General features: G+C 41.2%; 1 protein-coding gene across 2 annotated transcripts; it reads right to left on the bottom strand.

Moving 5' to 3' along the window:
* Window positions 1-5339: 5339 nt before the first annotated feature.
* PROKR1 (prokineticin receptor 1) lies at window positions 5340-26150 on the bottom strand. Of its 2 annotated transcripts, none has more exons than XM_069068916.1 (4): window positions 25582-26150; window positions 25435-25490; window positions 22107-22731; window positions 5340-8826 (listed from the first exon to the last, which is right to left on the bottom strand). In XM_069068916.1, the coding sequence occupies exons 3-4, from the start codon at window positions 22613-22615 to the stop codon at window positions 8130-8132; spliced, it is 1206 nt and encodes a 401-aa protein (XP_068925017.1). In that variant the 5' UTR covers window positions 22616-22731; window positions 25435-25490; window positions 25582-26150; the 3' UTR covers window positions 5340-8129. The 2 variants fall into 2 exon arrangements, with proteins under 2 accessions (XP_068925017.1, XP_068925018.1); XM_069068917.1 differs by having other exon boundaries at window positions 25611-26150.
* Between the last annotated feature and the right edge of the window lie 1625 nt (window positions 26151-27775).

The following is a 27775-nucleotide window of genomic DNA, read 5'->3' as shown; positions in this document are numbered from 1 at the left end:
TGTGCAGGGGACAACACAGGCATTCTTGGGTCCTATGGGAACAGTCCCCAAGTGTTAGAATCATTGAGCCTTGTGGTTACCTCAAGTCTTAAAGGTTGTTGAGCCTTGTGATCATTCAGCAGGTTACAGAACCAGTTAGGATGGTGGGAACGGGAGTGCAGCACCTGGTTCAGTTGACTTAGCAGGAACAAGGTTAGGAATTGTTCAGAGTGTCAGTAGATGTGATTGGTCACTTTCTGCTGCAGTATGTTGACTGCAGTTCCATCTCCAAGGTCAGGATCTCCTGGAAGATAGGGAAATCATAAGTCCTAATTCTGGGGTTTTGCTGTGACTGAGATCATCCACAGGGTGAGCACCAAGGATTGTTCTTAAGCCAAGTTCAGGGCACAGTCTGCTTGCTGGCCCTCAACTCTGGAAAACAGGGTGTCTTCTAATATCTTCACATTATACACACACATATACATGTATACATGCATATATACATATATGTTGTATGTCTATTATGCATGTAAATCTATAATATATGGAGAGATAGAGAGGAAGAGAGAGAGAAAGAGTAAGGGAGAGAGAGAGAAAGAGAGAGAGAGAGACAGAGAGAGAGAAAGAAGAAAGACTGAAGGAGTGAGGGAGAAGGGAGGAAGAAAAGGAGAGGGAAGGAGACAAACACAGAAACAGAGATGGAGGGAGACAAAGAAAGGAGCAGAACAATATCCATGGGACTTTATAAGAAAATAATTTCCATGGAGCTGAATCTGTGATTATCTCCAACCTCTAATTAAAGCACACTAAGGAACTTGGAAAGTATCTGTTCATTCAAGAAAAAATTATTTTAAATCCTCTCTTGTGAAATGCTGTTTCAGAATGAATAAAGTAGCATTGCCCTGGCACTGGTGTGGAGATATCAGTCTTCAGCTGTGAGGTCAGGACACATGACTACTGTTTGTTCTGCTTGTCCTCACAGCTTTCTGCACAGAGTGGGCACTCCGTGGATGATTAGGAGGAGAAGGGATACCTCAGGGCTTTCCATGCTCAGCTATGGTTGTGCATATATGACATCAGATACCCAGATGGCAAAATAAAATGTTAACACTCATCCAGATGTTTCTCAGTATTTGGATATGGCATGCTGCACAGACCAAAAACAAACAAAAAATTTAAAAACCTGGATAATTAACTTAATTGCCAGGTTTTTTCCCACCCTGATATTTTGGCATCTTGTGGACACAGCTGCCACTTGTGTTTGGTGTCAGAAGCTCCGATTCATCACAGCTGATGATGGGGAAACTCCTGGATGCCCAAGAATGCAGGACTCAGGTCACATTCTAAAGACACAGTGAACAAAGCCAGTGAAGGGGCAGGTGTATAAAAAGAGGAAAAGGGCAGATGGACAATATAGCTGGGAGCAAATACTGATCAGCTGTAGCTTCCTCTGGAGGAATAAAGTCATTGATCAAGGGCTTGTAGATTGTGACCTGAAAGGGACCCCAGCGATCATCTAGTCTAATTCCCTACTTGGACTGATGGGGAAATCAAGACCCAGCCCCTCTTCATTCTAATGCTTTCTTTCTGTAAATTTTTTTATTTTTATAATAATAATATTATATATTATTAATTAAATAGTATATTCATACTATTAAATAATTAATATAATGTATACTATTAATTAAATCATTGATGTATTATATATTAATTAACTAATAGATTATATATTATTGTCATATATACATGTAATTAAATAATTTATATATTATGTATACACAATTATGTATCCTGTATATAGCTTATTTGTACATGCTTGTCTACTTGTGTCTTTATCTTTTAGACTGTAAGCTCCTGGAAGGCGGGGTATGGGTTTTTTTGTCTTCTTTTTGTATCCCCAGCACTTAGCACAGTACCTGGAACATAGTAGGTACTTAATAAATTCTTACTAATTGACTGAATGAATGACAGAGGTTAAATGATCTGACCAATGTCACATAGGTATCAAAAAAGCTGTGCTGAGATTCAGATTCAGCTCTCTTTACTTCAGATACACTGCTTTGCCTTCCCCCTAGGGCTGGCTTGCACAACTTTTGGCCCACCAAAAAAATGTAGAGGTTATGTAGGCCTGGTGTAGGTAATAATGATTAGTATAAGGCATCTAGGGCAGCTAGGTGGTGTAGTGGATTGAGCACTAGGCCTGGGGTTAGGAAAAATCATCTTCCCAAGTCAAATCTGGCCTCAGATACTTACTAGCTGTGTTACCCTGGGTAAGTCACTTAACCATGTTTGCCTCAGTTTCCTCATCTGTAAAATGAGCTGGAAAAGAAAATGGCAAACCACTCCTGTACCTTTGCCAAGAAAACCCCAAATGGGTTCATGAAGCATCAGACAGGACTGAACAACAGGAACAAAGGCATCTAGTCTGAAGCTGTATTTGCCAGCAGCTGCAACTCTTCTAAAGATGGTGACCTGACTGGCCATCAGAGCCAGGAAGAGAAAGGAGAGGTGGGGCATGGCCAACTCCACCCCCACAGATGTTACTGTCCAGCCATAGCTCTCTTTAATTGGATCTTATGTCTTGCTTTGCTTAACTTTCCTGAAAGCTGACTCCTATTTGAAATTTCAGGTTTGGGTTTGTGATATTGCTTGCAATATTCCTGGAGTAGTTTTCCTTCACTATTATTTTACTCCAACCTCACCTTTGATTACCTTGAGGACATCCATTGCTTCTCAGAGGCTCATTTCAACCTCATGCTCAGGGCCCAAGTGTTTCTTGCCTTTTCCCTTTTCTCTTCACCAAAACAACCTTAAGTACCTGAAGACAGCCATCATGGTGTCCTGGCTCTCCCAGCCTGGCCAGCCTTCATTTCTGTAGCCTAAGCATTGCTTACTCCTCCAATAATTCACGTGGGTCATGAACTCAAGGCCCTTCACCATTGTGATTGCCCTCCTCTAGACGTTCTCTAGCTTATAAATGTCATCTGTGAATTGTGGGCCTCAGAACTGAAAAAAAGTTTTACCCATGTACGACCAGGGAGATTATAGCTAGGCTTTTATCTTCTCATTGCTGGAGTTTATGCCTCTCTCAACATAGCTCAAGGTCATGTTAACTTTTTGGTGCCCACATGATGGTGCTGACTCATACTGAGATTTCAGTCCATTAAAACCCACAGAATTGTTCAGGTGAACTATAATCGAGCCTTACCTACCCATCTTATTCTTATTGAAGTAATACATACATATATACATATACATATACATTCACATATATGTGAAAGAGGGAGGAGATAGGGTGGAGAAAGGGAGAGTGGGAGAGAGAGACAGAAAGAAAGAGACAGAGAAACAGAGTCAGACAGAGACAGAGACACAGAGACAGGGGGACAAAGAGAGAGACAGAGAGACAGAGACAGAGAGAGACAGAAACAGAGTCAGACAGAGATAGAGACACAGAGACAGAGACAGGGGGACAAAGAGAGAGACAAAGAGACAGAGAGACAGACAGAGAGAGAAAATGAACATTCAGGAAGACCTGAATCTGTATTCAAATCCTGCTGCAGTCCTTTACTAGTTCTGTGACCATGGGTAAAATATTTAACCCTGCTCAGCCTTGATTTATCCATACAATGGACACAATAATAGCACTTCTTTGGCAGGGTTATTGCAAAAAGTAACAGAAATTTACATACATATACATACATAGTGCTTTGCAAATGTTAAAGCATTGTATAACTATTATTTTTCCATGTAAATCTGTGATTCTATATTGCTTGAGTCTAAAAGGGAGAAATGAGCTGATTTGGAAGTGTAAACTACAAAACCATTATATTGAGAAATGAAATTCATTTCTAATTTTCTAATTTATTTCATGAATTCTTTTAGCCTTCCTGTTCAGACAGTATGGGATTGTTTTCATGCTTGAGAGTCTAAAGAGGTGGTTGCAATATCTTTCAATTTCTTCAATTTATGAAGCAGTTTGTTTAAAATTATGTAAACAGTAGCCTGCCTTAAAAAAAAAAAAGGTTTCATTAACAAGTATATTCTTTAGTCTTCTGAGGACTGAGGAATTTGTTCAACTTTTCCAAATGTCATTCTTTGCTGATGCGAGAACCTGATGTGAGGGAAAGGAGCTTTGTTCAGTCATGTACAAATTTTTATGACCCCAATTGGGGTTTTCTTGGCAAAGACATTGGCATAGTTTGCCATTTTCTTTCCAGCTTATTTTACAGATGAGGAAACTGAGGCAAACCAAATTAAGTGACTTGCCCAGGGTCACACAGTTTATAAGTGCCTGACATGGATTTGAACTCAGGAAGATGAGTCTTCCTGACTCCAGGCGTGACACTCTACTGTGTCACCTAGTTGCCCTAAATGTCTTATGAAAGGCATTGTTTCCTAGGGGGAAGGGAAAGCACTGAATTTGAAGTAAAGGGAGCTGAATCTGAACCTCCACACAGCTTTTTAAATACCTGTGTGATGGCAAATCACTTACTGTCTCTGTCATTCATTCAGTCCATCAATAAGCATTTATTGAGTTCCTTCTAAGTGCCAGGCATTGTGCTAAGAGAGTCAAAACACCCCTGAGGAGCTCACCATCTAACGAGAGACAAACATGTACAAACTATGTACAGGATAAGTAAATATGAGACTGGATTTGAACTCAGGTCTTCCAGACTCTCGACCCAGTGCACTGTTCACTGGACCACTGTTCAGCTGCCCCAGTAGAGAAGGAATATTTATACTCAAATAAAGACAATTGACCCTGGGAACAAAATAATAAAGATATGCACAATTTCTCCCTCCATTATTTTTAATAGCGTTTCAACTTTCTAGAAGCCCCCTAGGGGCCAGTGGCACAGTGGAGAGAGCATTGGGCTTAGAATGAGGAAGACTCATCTTCATGAATTCAAATCGTCTCGGACGCTTACTAGCTGTGTGACCCTGGTCAAGTCGCTTCACCCTATTTGCCTCAGTTTCCTCATCTGTAAAATGAGCTGGAGAAGAAAATGGCAAACCTCTCTAGTATCTTTGCCAAGAAAACCCCAAATAGGGTCATGGAGAGTTGGACATGACTAAAATGACTGAACAATATCACAACAGTAAAAACAGGTCCTAGTTTGGGAGAGATGATGAGTAGTGGAAAGGCTGAGACTGGAGCCATCAATTGAACAAACTGCCAGACTGGGAACAGAAGTATCATTCTCAGCACTAAAAGGATCACCATTTATGTATGGTATTTCAGTTTTGTTTTATGTAATATGTACAGAAAAGGCCTCATGTTAGCATACCACTGGAAGAAAACTAAAGGGTTTTAGACAAGATGCCTATTACAAGACAACTTTGATATTTGCAAACAGTAATTCACTAATTCACACAATTTGACAAATATTTATTTAAGTGCTTCGTTTGGGCAAAACCCTGTACACTTCCTGTCAAAAGTAGACTTGTCCAGATTACCTCACATCATTTATGCCCAAATATATAGACACAATAAAACATTTTTATTTGGGGGAAGGGGGGCATTAAGGGGGACATTCATGAAAAGTGTGGTCAGTTTTCCATATCCATTGTTTCACTTGGTTATAACACAAGATTTATATTCCCTAGAACATCACAAGCAGACAACAATATTTAACAATAACCATAATAATGGTAATAATCATGAGTGACATTTATATAGAGCATGACGGTTCACAAAACACCTTTTACACATTATCTCATTTGATTTTCACAATAACTCTGTGAGATTTATCATCTCCATTTTTTTAAAAGATGAACTGAGAAGTTAAATAACTTGTCCAGAGTCATATGGCTCGTGACTGAGGCAGAATTTTTAAAATGGTCTTTCTGACTGAGTACCAGCACTCAGTCCTCTTATACAGTTCTGCATCTTGCAAATGTTTCCATTACTATGGGGGGTGGGAAGATTCTCTACATTTCATAACAACAATGGGGGAGACAGACTGTAGTATTACCTAAAAAGCTTCAAGCTTAATATAGCCAACTCTCAATTATCCTTGCTAATGGAGAGAACTACTTTCTAAAAATCAAAACTCAAATAACATCCCAGATAATCCCAGACTTACTTTCTTGGCATTACAATGCATTATGTGATTTGGTGCATTCCAAATTATGTTTTTCCTAGACGACTATTAAAAGTCCTTTGCATCCTTTGAGGATACCTTGGCTGGGGAAAGGGGCTGAGAATGCTGAATGGTGGGAAGAAATTGGCCAGAGTTTGAAAATTCACTGCAGAAAAGAACATTTGTATTTGGAAAGGAACAAAACTCCAAACTCCCACCCTCATGGTGCCTTTTATAATTTCCACAAACCCATTTCCCAGTCAGCCTGAACTTTTATGTATACCAAAGGCAATTAGAAAATAAAGTCCTTCTAGAGATATGTACACATGGAATAAGAAAAACACAATTAGATATTAAAATTGATGGAGTCCCAGGAACATGCAGTCTTGGAAGAACTCACACAACAATAACTCACATTTATGTCACTTTCCCCACAACAACCCTGTGAGGTAGGTAGTACAGGAAACAGGATCCCCTTTGACAGGTGAGGAAACTGAGGCTCAAAGAGGTTGTAACTTGCCCATGGTGACACAGCCAGTATCAAGGTCTTCCGGCCCCAAGTCCAGCATGCTGTTTGCTGCACCATTCAGTTTCCCAAATGTGGAGAAGCTTGTTAGCAGCTCATGGCTGAAATTCTGCTGCTATTCTGGAGGTCATTGAGCCAAATGGATGAGATCATTTGCTCCTAATTGCTTCACAGACCTTGATCTCTTTCACCAGGCTGTCAACTAACCTCTAGGAGAACAATGGAGTAGCTCACACAAAGAACAATAAAGAAAGGTTGGAGGTGGTAGCATTTGGACTGGGGTCTTCCTTTGTCCAAAGAAGCTACCTAATGATAATAGGCTACTCTTATTTAGCAGTAATATGGGAGTCTATGGCTCCACCGAGGAAAAGTAGTTAGGAAAAAAGGCTTCCTCATTTCTATACACACTTCTCCCTTTTCTGTGTTTCTCTTCCCATCAGGTGTCCAACGCCATTCCAACTCTCCCAGTCTCTGTTTTGGCCAGGTCAGCTGAATACATTCATTTCATTCCTTCTCAGGGATATTTGCATTTCCAAAGATGATTACAGAGAGACTGGCAGCCTGAGAGTCTTGAATAGTAGAATTTCAGGCATGAAGATACCTACTGGGAGCTTTTCTTTTGCCCTTTATATCATACCATATAAGAAAGTTGCCTATAGTAAGGTTTATCCTTTTCGAAAGGACCTTTTACTCTGACACCCCCCAGTATGGAGTATGTTCTAGAAATCACAAGAGGTTGTGCAGAATATCAAAGGCTGGGAGTTTGAAGGTCTACCCCATAGAATACCATCTTCATTTCCAAACACTTCATGTTCTCTATGTTGGACAGCATAGGAAAAAGTGGCATTTGGAGCCTGTACAATTCCTGACTAGGAGTGACATCAGAGAAGATCCATGTTCATGTTTGGAGAGTAGACCTGGGAGTCAGAGAAGCACAACCTAACACTCTAGGAATACATTTACCTATCTGTACTCACCAACCTGAATATTTGCTTATCTTTGGCCTGTGTATGATGCCAACACTTTAATGTTCATACTCAAATAAAGGAAGGATCTGTGATTTTTGTCAGGGTAAAGAAATCCCAGGGTGTAAAATTCTACTGGCACAGATCACTACTCATTAATAGCTTATTAGTTAAATCCCAGGAAATTTGCTTGTGGCTTACAGAAGCTAAATGATTTGCCCAGGGTCACACAACAAGTAAATGTTGAAGGTGGGATTTGAACTCAGATCTTCTTTAACCCCAGTTCAGTATTTTGCTATACCATGCAGTGCTTCCTTGTTTAATAATTTACTCGTGTTATCTATATTTTTTATTCCCCAGCACCTACCATTACTGTTTTGTATACAGTAGGTGCTCAATAAATATGGGTGAGTGATGATGATATCTGTTCATTCATGAAATTGTGATACTAGACTGCATCAGTGTACTTGTCTTATTAAATATTTGAGCCTTGATTCAGTTGGTAACACTCATCTCTTTACATCTGTTACCTTACGGCTGGAAGGATGTTGTATTTCTTTTTAAAGGTCCAATGGATTACTTTAATCTGATACAATCCACTTCTTCTGTTACGGGCATGCCACTAGTCTTGAGGTCAACATCTGCACTGGACTTGCTCCCATTGTATGAAGACCTCCAGCGGAGCAGCATGATCTTCTTAAAGTATTTCATGGTGTTATTTTTGACGGTGACAAAGCACACTGTATTGATCATGCTATTGCTCATGGCAATGCACTCAACGATGTAGAAAGCCGTAAGATAGTGCTTCTCCTTCACAAACACTGTAGGGAAGAAGTCCCGGACAATGGTGAAGCCATAGAAAGGAGCCCAGCAGATCACATAGGCAGTCAGGATGCACATGAGCACAAGGACAGTCTTCCTTCGGCAACGGAGACGTTTCCGGATCTGCTCTGTCTGGAAGCCAGGGACAGCCTTGAACCAGAGCTCTCGGGAAATCCTGGCATAACACAGGGTCATGGTGATCACAGGTCCCACAAATTCAATGCCAAAGATGAACAGGAAGTAGGATTTGTAGTAAATTTGCTGGTCCACTGGCCAGATCTGGCCACAGAAAATTTTCTCCTGGCTTTTGACGATGAAGAGGACGGTCTCTGTAGCAAAGTAGGCTGATGGGATGGCAATGATGATGGATACAATCCAGACCAATGCTATCAGAAAGGTGGCAGTTTGATAATTCATCCGTGGTTTCAGGGGATGGACAATAGCCAGATATCTAGGAGGAAAATAGCCACAACAATAATGAAGACAATGGGCTTGGTGTTAGTCTAGTTTTAGCAACACTATTTCATTAGGAGTAAAAGAGTAATAGCTAGTGCTATTAATAGTGGTCCTCGACCTAAGTCCTCTGGTGTTTCGTTATGGGGTGGAAGTGACAACACTGGTTATTTGAAGGCTATGCTGCCAGTGGAGCATAGACCTTGGGGAGATTCTGCCAAACTGGAGAGCCTTCAAAAATGGGCCCAGAAGTGGATTGTTGTTCAAAGACTATTCCAGATGAGCCTGGAGGTATCTGTATCCAAGAAGCTGGCAACTAGGTGATGGATTTTTTTTTTTTGCCATGGTAACTCACCGGTCATTCTATTAAGCAGTTGCAATCTGAATCAGTGGTAGAAGTACCCCCATGTATGAAACCACCAATTTTGTGAAGTATTGAAGAAAGAAACAACAATAAATATCAACTTTATCCCCAGCCTGCCACTCCCTGAGATTGCGACTGTATGTGTGTGTGGTGCAACAGGAAGAAGGAATGTTCAATTTTGGGGTCAGAGATGTAGATATGAATCTGAGCTTTGGCATCTATGAGACCTTAGGTGAATTATTTCACTTCTCTGGGTAGCCATTAATCACTTTCCTTCTTTGGAAAAGGAAAACAGTTGGGCTAAATGACTTCTAAGATCCTTTTCAGGGTGAAATCTATGATCCTAACAGTTTTTCTATAGATATTTATTCCAATTCATTTGCAGTTCAAAAGTAGGATTGTCAGTAGAGCACTGGCCCTGGAGTCAGGAGGACCTGAGTTCAAATCTGGCCTCGGACACTTAACACTTACTAGCCATGTGACCTTGGGCAAGTCGCTTAACCCCAATTGCCCCTCAAAAAAAAAGGCAAAAAAAAAAGTAGGACTGTCAGTAATTTACAGAGCAAAGGAAAGAATAATTCCTTTCTAGGACATCACTAGAAAGAGAGGTTATTCCTTTCATGCTTAGAAGGTAAATGAGGAAAGGAAAGGGGAGGGAGCATATAGCTATTTCATATAGCTTAATCATATAGAGCTAGTATATACCTTAGACTCATAGATTCATTGTAATCCCTCATTTTACAGTTTAGAATATTGAGTCTCAGTGACATTAAGTAACTTAACCCAAGATCAAAGAGGAAGCAAGAGGCATATCCAAGAGTTGAATTCATGTTCTCTGACTTTAAATCCATCATTCTTTCCTCTGTACTATGCTGCCTCCCTGTTTGACTCATTCTACTCTCACAAACATCCATTAAAGTTGGGGAAACTACATCAAGGAAAAAATTCGTGAAATGGTTAAGGTCAACAAGAGAAGACACTGGAACTCCGGCTTCCTGACTTTCTCTTGTCCTCTTTCCGCCGCTGAGCTACACACTGTATCTACTATTGTGACCTGGACAAGAACTTGGAATCCCTTGCTCTCCTTCCACTGAAGCACACTGCTTTTTTTCCTAAAGTAATCCAGACAAGAAAATAGCACTTTTGGGAAGGAAATGAGCTCATTTATGTGAAAAGAAGGATTTCTTCCAGGAGAGAGTCCAAAGAGTTACAGTAAATACAGTACCCTTGTGTTCTGGAAGAATGAATTGATACTGGCAAGAAAAGTTAATGACAATGAAAAAACTTAAACTATATACGAGAAAAATATATTGAAGAGGATAAAAACCCCTCTTTGTATGAATGACAGAGAGAAGGCAGAGCTATTCTATTATTGTTTTACTTCTCTTTTCTCTGTTAAGGTGAATTCTCTTGGCCTTTGAAATAACAGAACAAAAATAAATAATGTAGAATAGCTACCCACGATAAGTAAGTGGATAGTAATAGCACAACTACTTTTCCTTGATAAATTCAAGTCACTTGATCCAAATGTACTGCAGCTTTCCTTAGACCTGGGCACATTTGGCAGACATGACTAATAAGCCATTGTCAGTGACATCTGAACATTTGTGAAGAATTGGGAAAGTACTGCAGGATTGGATAAGGGCAAAATTTTTACTGATTTTCAAAGAAAAGGGCATGAGGGGAGTGGGAGGAAAGGGAGCAGAAATCCACAAACCATAAGCCAGTGAATTTGACTTCAATTCCTTGGAAGAACAGATCATTAAAAGGATGATTAGTGGACATCCAAGATGACTAAGAAAGGAATAAATGATTATAACGAACCTAAAAGGTTTCATTAAAGGCAAGTCATGCCAGACTAACTTCATTCCCTTCTTTTGAGTTACTACAGTATTATATTAGAGAAATTCTGAAGCTTGAGTTCGCCTATACTTTAGCCACTCATTTGATAAAACATCTCATACTATTTTTATGGAGAGATGAAGAGATGGGGACTAGGTGATAATAAAAGTAAATAGATTGGAGTTGGTTGAATGGCTGACAATGGGTAACCATTAATGTTCCATATCATTTTAGCAGAAGGTCTCCATTAAAGTGCCCTAGTGAGCTGCATTTGGCTCTGTGCTATTTAATATTCATTAATGACTTGGATAAAGTCATAGATGACAGGCTCATAAAATTTGCAGAAGATACAAAGCTGAGAGGTATGGCTAACACAATGGATGATGTTCAGGAGCCCAAAACATCTTGAGCAACTAGAGCATTGGGCTCAATCTAAGAAGATGCAATTTAGATAAATGCGAAATCTTATACTTGGGTTTAGAAAGTCAACATGTAGGGATGAGGGTGGGATATTAACCCAAAGTTTGTTTGAAAAAGATCTAGAGGTTTTGGTGGAATACCAACTGACTATGAGTCAAAGGTAGGTTGTGACGATCAAAAAACTTACTGTAACCTTGGGCTGCATGAAGAGAGGCATCTTTTCTCGGATTAGGGAGGTAATAGTGCCTCTTTGTGTCAGTTCACATATGGAATATTATGTTCAGTTCTGGGCATAGCAGTTTAAGAAGGATATTGATAAGCCTGAGAGCATCAAGAAGGGAAAAATCAGGATGGTGGAGAGTCTTGAGTCTCTATCATATAGGAATCTATTGAAGGAACTTGGGATGTTTAGCATGAGGGAGAAAAAGAGTCTGGGATGATGTGATAATTCTCTAAGTATTTGAAGAATTACCCTAGATAATTGAAAGAGGAATTGAAATAATTCTGTTTAGCTCCAGAGTTTCAGAAAAAAGACATTTTGACTTGATGTCAGGATAACCAGAGCTGTCCCAAAGTGGCCACCTAGGTAGGAAGTCACTTCTCCTTTTCTGGAGGTCTTCAAAAAGATGGCCACTCGTTGAGGATGTTACTAGGGCAATTCTTGTCACATGTTCGTGACTCTTTGGCCTTTAAGGTCCCTTCTTATCTAAAAGTCTATTATTCTGATGGGGTGATGAAACATGGAACCCTAAAAGGAAAAGACCATGTCTTAGAAAGCAACCCAGGCCCTGAATTTTCCCATACATTTCAGCAGCCTAGATCACCAGTGCCTCCCACCCAAACCCACCTACATCACCTAATTAGCTTACTTGACTTCCTTTCACTGTTTCTCTGCCCACCACAAACTACTTTCGTACACCTACCACTCCTTAATCCCACCTAGATCACTAATTAATCTACTTGATAGTCTTTTCACTGCTTGCACTAGGCCCACCCCAGACTATTTACCACTCCTTAATCCCATCCAGATATTTTCACTGTCCTTTTTGTATATAAGCATCAGTCTCACCCCCATCAAGATGCAGATTTCCTAAGAATTTTTCCCACTTCTATTGGCATTACAATAAACCTTGTCACTTGACTGGAAGAAGGTTTGAGAGGGTGCATTCATCCCAGACAGATGCCACCCTATACTCTGGTATTTAGGGATTCTCAGCACTCCAAACCACAACAATCTATAAAGAATACAAGTATCTTGTGATGGGGGAAATATGAGGATGGATATGTGTCTATGAAGGGAAATATGAAAAGAAGATTGTGGAGGTAGAAGAACAAACACTATTAAAACTTGGAAACACACACTTACAAATTCAGAGATTATAAATCAAGAGAAGCATGAAGGAAATAATGCAGTGGGTCTAAAGGAAGTCAACATAATCTTTTTTCTTACCATTTATATATTAATGTACATCAGGCTTCATGATACTGTTTGTTTATGGAGAAATCTGGATGACTGCAACTTTATTTTCTTCCCAGGCAATAGTTTTGTTGTTGTTTTAGTCTTAGCTTGTTTTCCCTCCTATTATTTCCCCACCAGTTCTGGCAACAGTAACCAACTGAGCACTTTCCAAATTACTCCACACCATGTTGCTTTTAGTGCTGCCATCACCCCCAAACTGGCAGGTAACCCAGATGCCCCCCCTTGGACCCTTGACTCTAACAGGGCAGCTTTTCCTTTATCTTGCTGGGTACCAAGAATCCCAATCATACTGTGCAGGTATCATCTCCATCTTCCAGTTCTTTTTCATGGGCTGTCTTCCCTCATTAGAATATAATCTCCTTGAGGGCAGGGACTGCCCTGTTTGCTTGTATTTGAATCACCAATGTTTGGCACATAGCTCCTAATAAATGTTCTGTCTGTCTGTCTGTCTGTCTATCTATCTATCTATCTATCTATCTATCTATCTATCTATCTATCTATCTATCTATCTATCTATCTATGCAGATAGAGATTTTACTCAAGTGCCAATCCATCCCTCTTCTAGCTCTCTGAAGATGTTAGATAAAATTGGATCAAATTCACCCCAGCTGGCTGCATTATTATTCAGGGTGGCTGTTGGAGTTCTCCAGCCAAAGTTCAGTCCCCTCATGGAACTCATTGCCAAGCCCATCAATGCTACTTGGGTGAGTATAACAGTATCACAAAGAGACTTACAGAGGGATCAGTGTGGTTTGAAGTGTGCTAACAATCCCCTCATCACTTAGTAAAAGGGTCCTCTTACAAAGACCATGATGTTAGGCCGACACAGCTGTCTACAGTAATGGGTGCTCCAAACCTATTGCTGCTCATGATGGGAACCCAGGAGTTTATGGCTTTTTATCACAAATTGGCCCCACCATATTAAGGACAAATGGCAACCTAGTCAAAGAGATTTTCCATATTTATGTGTTTTTGTAGTCAGCACTTTGATTCTAGTCCTTCCTGCCCAATAGCATCTAATTTTTTAGGCTATTTCAAAAGGATTTTCAAGTTATTTATTTGATAATTCAATCCCCTTGGGATACTAAAATGTAATGAATAAGTTGCTATTTTCTTTCGGTGAATTCATTGGCAAAACCTCTATTTTCAAGGTTTGACTGAAAGGAATTAGAGCTGGAAATGAGGAAATACAGGCTCTGGGAACCCCCTTGAACTCTCCTTGAATTTTCCTACATGATGAGACTTTGTCTGAGGCCATAAGCCTTTCATTATCACAATGATTGAATCTGTTGCCCTTAACCTAGCCTAGCCCTCCATCATCTGTTATCTCCAGGTAGCCTTCAGCTACCTCCCACCCATCATCCTATCAAAATATCTATGACCAAATCTGTTTCCCTTGAATTAGCATAGCCCTCCATTGTCTGTTACCTCAAACTGTTTCCCACCCTTGATCCCATTAAAATCCCATTCTCTTGGTTCCTGGAGTCTGTACTCAGTCCCATCAAGATCCTCCTTAGACTTCTCCTCAAGACCCTCCCTAAACTCTGCCTCTAGACTACCCCTAGATCCCTCCCACAGTCTTTCTGTATATAAGATCCATCTCGCCTCCATGAAGCTGCTGAGATTCAATCTACCTCAGACTCAGTCTGTGTCAGATTGTTCTGGCCCCGCTTGTTAATACAAGTATCACAAATGCTCAGGCTCCTTAAGAGTCTACCCATTATGGCAAATCTTTAATAAACTTTGTTTTGCTTTTGGGTGAGAGAAGGCTCAGTTCTTTCGAAGAAGTCGAGTTCACTCGGGTGGACCCAGTGTGTCGGTATTATGGGATCTTGAGCACCTCTAAATCCCAAACCTCAACAGAAGGACCTTAAAGATCATAGGATCATAGATATAGGGCTGTGAAGGACCTAAAAAGGATCTAGTCCAACCCCCTCCTTTTACAGATGAGGAAACTGAGGCCAAAATAGGGGAAACACTTGTTTAAAGTTTGTCTGGATTCCCCTTTACTTCAAAACTAATTTCTGGTAGTTTTGTCAACTAGCTCTGGAAAACCATTCCATCCTCAACATCCTTTTATTTTTCAGGTTCATATGACCACTGTATATCTGCTCTGGTTGTATATGAAATCAGCCCTGCAGCTCTGATGGACTATACCAGTTGAAAAAAAGAAGTAACACTTTTCTGGGATCTTCTTGTCTGATCCAAGATGAAAGGAAAAGGCCAGGTTGAATTTGGGGTGTGTTGATGGAGAGGGAGGGTGGCTGATAACACTGTCCCTTGGAGATAGAGGTGGCCCTAAGGTTCAACTCAGACTCTTATGATTTGCAGACCAGTGTTGTGCAGTTCATTGTCAGTGCTTCAAGTAAGTACAGGGTGAGCACCTGAATTTTGCTCTCAAGGACTGAGCACATGGCTCAGTTAGAGAATCCAGACTTAAAGGGAAGGATGCTTTATAATCCATGAGTCTCCTTGACTCAGCTGTGAATTTTTTTTTGCCCAGCTGTCTGAATAAAAGGAATTCATTCATTAGGAGAGTACATAGAGTGGTGGAAAGATCACTGTCTTATGAATCTATCACTTTTTACTAGGATAACCTTGGGAAAGTCATTTTCCCTCCCTTGGCCTCAGTTTCCTCATCTATAAAATGATTATTATTAAATTAATTTAAATTACTCAATCATCTGGAATGGCATTTCCAATTCTAGCATTCTATAGATTGAGAATTCCTTCTACCCTTCATGCATTGAACAAGGGTTCTGTGGGGAAGAAGAAAGAATGCCTTGAGGTTAATGGGAAGGGTCTGGAAAAAGGAGTATGGGACTAGAAATTAGACAGGAGATTGGGTAGGAGGGAGTGCAATGCAAGAGAGGATTCTACAAATTCAATTGGTGCTTTTACTAGAGCTTGATACATCGACTACATCTTAATTGTTTCTTCTCTAAGATCACTCACAATGACCATCACAAGCCTGGACACACAGAAACTTTTTAATCAATGTTGTCAAGTGAGTGACACCTCTCTTTATTTGTATTCCTCATCATCATCCATTTCTCTCTGCATTAATGTTCTGAGAAAGAAGCCCTCAATCAGCAGATTAATATTTTCTGTTTATGTATCTGTCACCAGCTTGTCCAATGCCCAGTCAGCTAGCTAGAGGCAGCATCAATGACTCATCCCTCAATCCACTTATTGCTGATATTTCAACGAAAGAAAGGCTGTCTGGGCAGGCAAAATCCCAAGTAATCAAGGTGAGATGAAGGCATGCCAGCAGATAGAACAGAAAACTGTTTTGCTTTGCTTTTGCTTTGCTTCACTTTTCTTCTTCTATTTTGCTTCTTCTTCTACCTATCCATGCCATTCTTTATTGTAGCAGTCACCATTGTAAAGGGCAATGAATATATGACCAGAGAGCCTTCATTCCCTCTTCTCGGCTTCCTTTATTTATCACAAATAAACTCACCCTAGAATATTCTAGCTACACTGCCAAAAAGGAGTGAGAATTCCCTGAATCAAAAAAGTTTTATCCTTGCCATTTGGTAGGTGGTCTCAACAACTCAAGTCACCATTGGAATAATAATTCCTATCCTTTTTCAGACTCATACCTCTTGGCTTTTGGTCAATATTCCCATATTCCCTATTTAATATGAAAGGAAAGAAATTCTAACATTTACCCAGCATTGGGATATAAGAAATAAAGCAAAGAGATTAATTTTAATAGAATAATAAAGTTATTTAATTCAAATAGTTATTTCCTATACCCCTTGACAAATATCTTGTAACCCTCTGAGGGTATTTGTACCCCAAGTTGGGAATCTCTATTCTGCAGGGAATTATGTGCTAGGACAGTGGGGATACAATGTTAAGGAAAGCAACAGCAGCAGCAGCAACAACCTAATCTCTACCTTTGAGAACTAGATTATCTCTGAGGTCCCTTAGGCTTCCAAATCACAATGATTCTGTCCATTCTCTTTTGCTTTTGCTTCCAAAGCCCTTTACAACTTGGACATTTTTAATGCACCAGCCTGGATATCCTGCTAATCCTCAGTAGCAATTCTCTAATCCAATCTCACCGCCTCTGGCACTTACCAGGCTTATTACTGTCTCCAGGACTTTGCTAGAGGAATTCCTTCTGCAATACTCTCTTCTCCATTTTTGTTCAGTTAGATCCTACACATCCTTGTAAGCCCAGCTCACGACCCACCCTTTCCCCAAAGCCTTCCCGGATTACTTTAGTTGCTCTGATCTCCCTTTTCTCTGAAAGCTATAATCAAATGAAACAGCATTGATTAGATGCTGCTATGTGCCAGGCACTTTGCTAAGGGTTGGATAGTCTAGCATTTAATTGTTTCACGTATTGTTTCCTATAACTATATCTATATAGCTATGTCATTCATATCTTATTTCATAGATCTATATCTAGCTATGTCATTCATATCTTATTTCATATAGCTACAGCTATATAGATATAGATACATATTTATATATTTGTTCTGTCCTTCCCTGTCCCCCCACACACATTGGATTTTTATAAACCCCTTGAGAAAAATAGCCATGTCTTATAAATCTTCTATAGCTGGTCCCCCCATTCTTGCTACCAGTAACTAGGGCAGTTTGGGCCCCAATAATATTTATTTAACTCTTTAAGGTTTACAAAGTACTTTACAAATATTATATCATTTTATTCCATTCAATAACTCTTGTGAAATAGGTTCTATTATTATTCCAATTTAACAGATGAATAAATTAAGGAAGACAGAGCTTAAATAACTTATCCAGGGTCACACAGCCAGTCATTTCTGAGGGAAGATTTGAACTCAGATCTTCATGACTAAAGGTCCAGTGCTCTATCTAGTACCAACTAGGTACCTACAATAAGTACCTCATCATTATCACTTACTGACAAGCATTTGCTATGTGTGGGTACAAAGACATAGGAGGAAAAATTGCTGCTCTTAGGAGATTGGAATCTAGTTGGAGGAAATAGGACATGTATGTTAAAGGATACAACATAAACTAAGTAGCAATCCTAGTACAAATAAGAAATGCGTTGGGAAATTACAAGAGTGGTTATTCATGGAGGAGGTGAGATGTGTTCTGGGCTTTGTAAGATGAGTTGACTATAGACCATCAAGCAAAGAGAGGGTATATTCTCAGGAGGGAATTACTGATTCAAATTTGAAAGAGACCTTAGAAATCATCTAGTCCATCCCTCTCTTTTGCAGGTGGGTAAACAGAGTCCCAAAGAAGATAAATATTTTGCCCAAGGTCACAAAGGTAGGAAGTGGCAGAGCTAGGATTCAAATATAGGAGATGGCATGAAGAAAGGCAATGAGCCAGATATGTGAATTGTGTGTGCAAAAGACAATGAATAGGTCTGGTTGACTGTGGGAAGGTTAAAGAAAGTATTTAACATTAGGTGAATGAGTTTGGACTTTCCCATAAGTGGTAAGAAGCCACTGAACAGGGGGTGGAGAAAGGGGACACATATAAGACAATGTTTTAGGAAGATTAATCATTCAGCATTGGTTACAAAGGACTAAACTAGGGTAGAGTGAATACATGGATACCAGTTAAGAAACTCCTGGGAAAGTACAGGTTTAAGAGAGTAAGACCCTGGACTAAGCTAGTAGTAGCAGGAATTTGAAGAAATAGGAAAATGGTAGATATTGAGAAGGAAGAACCAATGTGACTTGGTTACTGCCAACGTAAAAAGTAGGAAGGGAAGAAAAGATAAAGGATAAAGCTAAACTGTTAAATCTGGGTGATTAGGAGACTGATTTGTATGACCTTGAAGAGCAACTGGGAATAGAGAAGGACTGGATTTTTATTTTTTTTTTTCATTTTCATTTTATTAAGGAAAAATGACACATTCAGCTTGAGATAGCATGGTACAATGGAAAGAATGCTGGACTTGAAAATCAAGAAATGTGCATTTAAATATTGGCTCTGACATTTATTATCTGTGTTGACAATGGGCAAGAAAGATTTGGCCTATTCTGGTTTGTTCCTTAGGGTAGAACCAGATCAGGCACAATAGGTGGAATTTTAAATAAGTAAAAACTTCTCTGAGTCTCATCTCTAAAATGGAAACAATGATATTTGCAGTCTACCTCACAAGAGTGTTGTGAAAAAGGTGCTTTGTAAATCTTAAAACTCTATAGAAAGTTGAGTTGTTATTCAACTCAATTCAACTAGCTTTTTAAAAATGTCTCCTATGTGGCAGCCACTCTCCTGGGTACTCATGAGATGGAGAAGAAAAGCAGCAAAATTCCTGCCCTCAAGAAGAGGTCTTGTTTCTATAAGATATATTGAGTGTGAGATCACAGCAGGACATCCAAGTGGAGCTGACCAGCAGGGAGTTAGAAATGTAGAATTGAAGGGAGAAAGGTAGGGATTGAAAGAGTGATACTTGGTCTGTACTGTACTACATGGTGAGAAAAAAAAATTATCCAAATCTCAATTCTTTTCTATTGATTTTATAATACCAGTGACTTTCCCCTATCACTTGACCTTCTGTTTAGTTGTTATCTCTATACCAAGTGACTACCTGCAATAAACAATGTACCCTGAAGGAACTGGGCCATTTTAAACAGTGGGATGTTTCTGTTTCTTTCTTTGGTCAATCCTGATAGAGGCTGGGGACTTTGCTCTAATTGTACCAGCAAACAAAGGTGATGAATTTGAAAATTCTCCCCTTCCCATTTTGCTTTTGTCATCTTCTTCTAAAATTGTCAGGCTGCCTTCTTTTTCTCTACCACTGTTCCTTTGTCCCACCATCTCTCACTGCAGGAGATCACAGGTACAAAATGTAGTGGGTTTGAAAACCCTTAGGTCAGTGTCGCAAGAGTTCCAAAGAGGAAAAAAAAGGCATTGAAGACAAATTCAAAAAGTAAATACTGGGCAGGAGGGGCCTTAGCTTTTGCCTCCCATTTTTCTGGGGGGTGGGGATAGGTGTGGGAAACAAAGTCAAATTAAAGGGAAATGAAAATTCATGTTATCTAAAACTGAACAGATGTTTTGCATTCAAGTTAACGGAATTTTCAGCCTTGTATCCTGCCAATACTAGCTGCTTTGGAGCACACAAGCTGAGAACTATGGTGGAGAAATATTTCTGATTTTTTTTTTAAAGCATGTGCTTTTTGCATTTGAGAGCAGCTAAGTACATGCCCAGGGAAAGGATGTAGTGCCAGCAAGAGGTCGAATGAAATAATCCAATCTGCCTCTTCTCAGTGCTGGCAGATTTCAGTGAAGGCACAGAACAGCCCTTTTGCTAAGTAAAGGGAGTGGTCTTTCACTTTCAAAGTTGATGGTGAATGGCAAACCCAAAGTCCTGGAAACCCATTTCCAGCTCTGCTAGGAGCTCAATAATTCATTGAGTTTGGAGCAGGCTCTGACGCTCAGTGGGGATGACCTTGGCCTTGGAAAAGTATTAGGCAAATTTCTAGAGATGGGGGCAAGGGGGGGGAAAGGGTAGGAGGCAGGAAGATGTCATTGCTGCCACAGAATGGATAGAGAGTGTTGAATTTGGAGTCAGGAAAGCTTGAGTTCAAATCCTGCCTCAGACATTTACTACCTGTGTAATCCTGGTTGAGTCACTTAACCTCTCTATTAATTTCCTCACCTGTAAAATAAAGATAATAGTACCTACCTTATAGGGTTGTCTTGAAGGCCAAATGAAATAATAATAAAATATTAATAATAATAATTAACATTAGCATTTACTATGTTCCAGGGACTATGCCAAGCACTTCACAATTATTATCTCATCAAATAACAGAGTAAAGTGCTTTACAAACCTTGAAGTGTTATATGAATGATATTTATATTATAGCTGTTATTATTACTATTATTAGGCCATAGGATAAATATCATCCATATGTCCCAAGGACAGGGGAGAGGGCCTATGGTTTTAGAATCAGACTGTCACATGATACTACAGATTGTCCCAAAACTCATTGTGCAATTTTAAACAAAATAAGTAAAATGTACTAAGCCTTTTGGGACACACTGTATTTCCCTAGGATTAGCTGGATTTTCTTATCCCTTTCTCTGGTCTAGGGGAATAATATGAAGTGTCTAGGTCTTTACTTTATAAAATTGTAATACTTATATTTTTCAAGGATTATTATGTTCATAAGCATTGGGTTTGAAAAATAAGGAGGTCTCCAAGATCTCTATAATTCTAAATTCTATGATCCTTGTTGATAGGAGTCCTACCATAACTCTGGTGTTGGAAGATAAAGGATTATACTGGGGTATCCCATTATATAAAGAGATAGATGGACTCTATAACACAGGTAACAATGGTTCAGTTAAATTGGATCTATACTATGGAAAAGGACTTTATAATAAAGCTTTACTTGAATTTTTAAAAAATTAATGGCTCATCTGATAAAAATCACTTAGTCCATAAGTGATTAGACCATAAGAAATGCATAAATAATAGTTACTATAGGCTGCTCTCATTAATTTCACTTTACATAGCTGAAGCCAGGGTTCTGGAAGAGCTGCATGTAAATCTATGCAAATAAGCATACAGATTTATGCAAAAGAACATAAACAAATGTGTTGGCAGATTTTATGCAAACAGATCCAGTAACCTTGTTTTAAAAATCTGTTGTTTAGAAAGAACTGACTTGGGTGGGGGTAGGGGGGGTGGGAAGTGGGGGCTGGGAAGGAGAGATGTCGCTATTTGTTAACTGAAGTCCCTCTCAACTTGTGTGCTGCTTTGAGGTAATAGACCTCTGAACATTAAACCTGTTATCACAGAATTTCAGAGTCGGGGCTGTTCTCAATTTAAGTAAGATTAGGTGAGGTGAAGTAAAAACCACAGCTCTCACAAATCAACAGCTGAGCCTAGGCTAGGTAGAATATCTGGTAGACACAGGTGCCTCTTGCTGGGCCGCAGCTGAGGAACTCAAGACTTGTCAACATCTAGGGAGTATAAATACCTTGCACCAGGTCCTAGATGAGCGACAAGTGCTCTTCTTGCTGATGCTCAACTGTGAAACTCTGCTCTTCACTAACATGAGGGAGGGGGTTAGAGACACTGTTCTTACCAGTCCCTAGATGGGGTGAATAATACAGGAGCACTAAACCATCTCTCTCAGTGGTTGCTCCTGTACTCATTCCCTCCCCCACCCCCAACTCTACCCTGTCTAATACTTACCTGTCTACAGCAATGGCCAGCAAGGCATTGGTAGAGACATAGAGGGAGACAGTTCGGAGATAGTTAACAGAGGCACAGAGCACATGACCGTGCTCCCAGGACAGTTGGCGGACCACGTAGTAGTCCATCTCAAAGGGACAGCATACAATGGCCACCAAGAAGTCAGAGATGGCCAAGTTGGCGATGAGCAGGTTGGTGAGGTTGCGCAGTTTTTTGTATCGGGCCAGGGCAGCAATGAAGATAAAGTTACCAATGCCACAGACTAGCATGATGCCCACGAGAGCCACACCAATGACAATCTTGGCAGCAAAGAAGGTACGGGTCTTGGTTACATCATCATCCTCATCTAGGGGCAGGTCATAGTCACCATAGCTAAAGTTGAATGGGAGGGAGGCGGTTCGCTCCCGGTGGGAGTTGAAGATAGCTGCAAAATTGTTGTGTGCACCAGTAGCATTCCCCTCTTCAGGTCCCATGGTGGTCAGCGTGGGCAGGGAGGAGTGAGAACTCATCTGCTATGAAACTGAACGCAAATCAGAGTCCCAAGGGGTTGGGCCTCTAGATACTTGGCTCTTACACAGCAAGTCACCACCTTGCTCCCAACATTATTGGAATGCAGATCTCAGGCCTTTGAGAGAGAGACAAGCAGCAAATGATATATATTAGTAAATAAGGTCATTATCACAGTGGTATGGGCTACAGTCCAACCTGATCTTGTTCTCTGCCTGCCTGGAATATCTACCCGAGAGTGATGGAAAAGGGAATGAAGGCTAGAAACAAACCAATTGGTGGCAGAGACATGGAGAAAAACTGAAACTCAACATTAGTTGGACTACTCCAAATAATTTTCACTGACCTGATGTCTACATATGTCCAGAATAACATGCTTTTTTTTTACACTCTTTCTCAGTAACAGGGGTGAAATTAGAAGGTAGCAAGATGGCAATGGAGGCCTATTATTCCTAGAAATTCTGCCTAATTTGAAGTCTTGAGAATTTGTCCAGCTTGCTTTGTAGAGGTCACCCCCCCCCCTTGCCAAAGTACCAGCTCTTTCTCAATGCTTTAAACAGGTCACCATATATCCCAACAAGGGCAAGAAAATATCATCTTCTCCCATTGGTTCTTCCAGCAAGCAGGCCATACTTCCTTGTAACCCTAGCTTGGAAATCCATTGTCCATTCTTATAGTGACTTGCTGTATGACACTAAACCACTCATTTACCCCTTCTCTATCTCAAGCTGTCTACAAAATAGCTACCTTTAACAAATAACTTTTCTTGGATATAAAAAGGATAGATGAATTAATACCCATGAAATCCTTTGCAATCCTTGGAGATGGGGCTACATAAAGATGAGGCTGCTGTTCTTTCCCTAGTCAGTGTACTTCAGAAGGGAATCCTTTTTCTGTATAACCAAGGACCCTTCTCCCCCACTGTCAGTTACTCCTTAGATCACTGATTCTATAATTCTCTTCTGGTGCTATGTTCTTCAAAGGTGCTGAGAAGTACAGAATTTTCATAAAAGAGAACCTTATATGTAAGACTATTTAGCTCTCAATGAACCAAAATGAGAAGGCAATATGGTCATAACAGAGTCCTTGACTCTGGGAAGGGTCAGGAAAGCTCAATTCTGCCTAAAATGAGCTGTGTCTTAAAAGTGTTTTGTGTCAATATTCCTCATAAAAGCTCCAAGTTCCCTCCTTAAGTAGTGTTCTGGAACAGAAACAACTCAAAGAAATATTGAACAAGTATTAAACAGTTGTTCACTAAGAAAGAGAAAAGAAATACTTGCGTGGATGTCTGTAAAATACATATAATAACAAACATCAGATTGTCATATCTGACCAACAGTGAACCAGTTCCCTTTCCCCCCCTCTCCCTTCCCTAACTCAGAGCCTTCAAAGATTTCTAAGATTTTTTCTAAGGGCTACTAAGGTTTTTTCCCAGGACTTGGATCAGTTCAGTGACCAGGGTAGATTTTGATTGTTAGAAGGAAACTATTACTGAACGGTATGTTCAACAAAACTTATTGGAAGAGATGGGAAAGAGAAAGGATTCCAGAGAAAAATACAAAAGGTCTAGTGCAGGAAGCAACTCTGAAAAGAGATATTCAAAAAACCTAGGTATGATAGGTTACCCACAAAGAACAGCTACTTTCTGAGTTCCTAAAGTAGGGATTCTTAACCTTTCTTTTGTGTAATGAACCCCATTGACAATTTGGTGAAGTTTTGGGAACCCCTTCTCAGAAGGTCTTAAAATGAAGAAAATATACAATATACCACAATCAAAATATTTACAAAAACAAATTCATGGATCATAGACCAAGAGCCTCTAACCTAGAAGAAAGACCAAAAGAGCGAGGGAAGGCACAGAGATAAGCTGCCCCAGACCTCTTGTGAAGGAGCAGTGCAAATCCTCTCCATGCCCTTCCCATTCTTCTCTCTCTAGGTAGGACCAGTAAGCCCCCTCTGCGCTGGAAGCCCAGTGCACCATTTCAGTCTCTTTCCAAGGCTGCTCTGTCCTTAGGTAAAGTCATCAGTTCTGCTCCTCTTCCCTCAGGTGCCTTTAAACCCGCTGAGATGTGTATGGGTGGCGGCCCTCTGAGGATGAAATGCCAGGCTGTGACATTTCCTTCCCTTCAGCAACCCGTGGATTTTAATCTCAGCCTCAGTTTCTCCAATTGCTACTGTCACTCGCTGATCCCTAAAATACTGGGGTGGGGATTGGAGAAGAGCGGGGAACTTCTGCTATTGGAGGCACTTCACTTTATACAGGGGATTACTAACTTAGAGGGCTAAGTCTAAAGTTCACCTTTTAAAGACAGGGAAAGATAAAAACCCTTTGGGCGGGGGGGGGGGGGGCGGGCGAGGGTGAGAGAGCAGGAGAAATGAACAAGAACACTTGGGAGTGAATTTGCCCAGTGCCGTGTTTCTTCCCCTCCTCTTTCCATCTAAAGACTTCCCACGAAGTTCTAGGACCGGTTGCTTTCAGCACCTACGTTGCTGCCAGCTCCCCTCCCCGCACGGTCCCCTCCGATACAGTCCCCAGCCTCCGGGAAAACCCTCTCATTCTCTGAGGTTTCCCACAATACAAGAATTCCGAGCGAGGATGGCTAACATTTCCTAACTAGTTAGCATCTTACTTTCTTCGAGGAGCCCAGAGAGATCACGGGGAGTCGTACATCCCGAGAGAGGAAAACCCATAAACAGTCCTAGCTCCTCTAGAGAGACACGAGGATGCCCTACACCCTCAGCAGAGTGCCACCAGGGCTCCAGGCTCATTCTGGTTTCCCAGTCCCCTCGCCCCGATCCCTGCTGCTGAGACACCCGGTACCTGGGTTCTTTCAGGTTCTTTGGACGCCTTGTCTTCCCGCAGAACCGTCCACAGGGCTGCAAAGGAAAGGAGCAGGGGTCAGTTTGTTGTTTCTTCTTTTCCAGGAGAGGGAGAGGGTTGAGAGGTGGAGACAGCTGGTTTCTTCACCTAAGGTACCCCAGCAGAGACGATCGCACCTCTTTCTCCCGCTTTCTGGGCTCTGTGCCGGCTAGCTGGGATTTTTATTTTACCACTACTACAGCTAGCGCTCCGCCCTCTGCGCCCGCAGATTGGAGCGACCCTCTCCACTCTCCAGCGGACCCAGGCGATCTGGTCACAGCGCTTGGCTCCGGCGCTCCCCCTGGCGGACTGATGACCCACTCTCCTTGCAGTCTGGGAGGGGAGACGCCAGGGAAGGGGACGGAAGGTAGGGTCACTAGAAGAAGGTGGGAGGTGGAAGATCCTATCAGTCTTGGCGTCGGCTGGCCAGAGTGGAGATTGTCTCTTCTGCGGTGGCTGGTGCGAGTCCTCAGGCGCTGGGGAGAAAGCTGGTATTGCCGTCTTCTCTTAACTGCCTCCGAAGCTGGCCAGCTGCGGGTCAAGGGTCTGTCGATGCTGCCGCCGCGTCTGTCTGCGAGCAGCTGCGCTCGCTGTGCACAAATGCACAGCGGCGAACACAGCGTTCGTTGGGAACGAAAGTCTCAGCCTGAGCAACTTCTCTTAAGATGCAACTGATGAAAAGAAAGTCCTAGACTATAGTGTGCATGCGTGTAAGATGAGAGAAGGAGGGAACTGGGCTCTCCATTCAAAGTCAAGAACTAGAAGACCCTCAGTCTGGAAAATGACCTCCCCCGTTTTCTGAAAACGGTGCGGCAAGAGACAACTTATACTCCCAGCTGTAGGCAGCCTCTGTTATTGTGATGACAATTTTCTTTCTGTGCAGGTGAAGCTAGAACAGTTATTTAAAATGAACTGAAAGGCCACCCTCCGCCCTCCACACCCACCTAGGTCACAAAACACTTTCCCTTTCCTGGGTGATGCAGTTGCCTGAAGTCCCACCATTTGGCTTCATTCCTTGGGTTTAAAGCAACAGGTGACATTGTCTCCTATTCAAATGCAAATCCCCCCCCCCCCCCCAGTGGAAAGCAATTGCAATAGATAAATTAAGGAAAGGAGAGATGGGAAGGAAGTCCTATCTGGAAGCAAAGATAAGGGTTCAGGAAGCAGAGGAAGGCCCCTTTTATTGTTATCACAATTTTGCCCTGACCTGGCCCTGGCCATATCCACCAGCAGGGTCCAAAACCAGGAGGTAATTCTTTTCATCTACAGGTTTCTTTCCTTGACTGACTGACAGCATGGCCCAGTGGCTAGAGATGCTTGCCACTGCCTTTGTAAGGTAGAGAGACAAGAGGATGCCCTACACCCTCAGCAGAGTGCCACCAGGGCACCAATGAGTTGTTGCTGCTGTTATTTAGTCAGTTATTTAGAATTTGTGATTCCATGGACCCTTTTTGTCCATGGGATTTTCTTGGCAAGGATACCGGTGTAGTTTGCCATTTCCTTCTCCAGCTTATTTTACAGATGAAGAAAGGGAGGCAAACAAAGTTAAGTGACCTCCCCAAGGTCACATAGCTAGTGTCAGAGGCCAAATTTGAACTCAAGTCTTCTTGACTCCAGGCCTGCCACTCTATCCACTCAGTAGTCATCTAGCTTTCCCTTTCAGGAATTATACTTAACTAATAATTAACCTCTCTGGGATTCAGTCCTCTCTGTAAAATGGGAATAATAACTCCTATAGAGCCTTCCTCCTGGGGTGGTTGTGAGAATCAGCTGGGTTAATGTAGGTAAAGCATTGGGTAAGTGTCAGCTCTCATTCTTTCTCAGGTTAGAGGGAAAACAGAAAGTGTGTGGAGGGTGGAAAGGGGAGGAGGGATGGGGGAAATACCTGAGAATCCCTGTTAGGAAGGAAGTTCTTGTTTCTTAGGAAAATAGGAATCCTATGAAGTACATCTTTCTGGGCAGTTCATTTAAAGCCCTCCCTTCGTAGGTGACAAAACTGAGTCTCAGAGATCCATGCCACACGAAGTTAGAAGTATTTTGAGTTCTATAGCTTGGCACTCTTTTCACTACACCCCAACTAGGAAAGGTTCTCTAATTCAAGGAGGCTGCAGTAGAAGTAGTGCTATGGGGTGGGGGATGGGGGGGAGATAGAGATAGGAGCTGAGGTAACTGCCCTTGATGTCCCTTATGGGGATATAAGAGCTCATGTCCAAGGCTTTGAGAGATAGGGTCATAATTTTTGCCAAAGCCTCCTTAATGCCACACCTTTTTTTGAAACACAAACATAGACCTGTCCTTGCTT

The sequence above is a fragment of the Petaurus breviceps genome, unplaced genomic scaffold (genome assembly GCF_028583685.1).
Source record: "Petaurus breviceps papuanus isolate PSGF00001 unplaced genomic scaffold, PetGlider_PUasm1.0 90775, whole genome shotgun sequence".
Lineage (NCBI taxonomy): Eukaryota > Metazoa > Chordata > Mammalia > Diprotodontia > Petauridae > Petaurus > Petaurus breviceps.
This window is presented reverse-complemented; position numbering and strand designations above follow the sequence as displayed.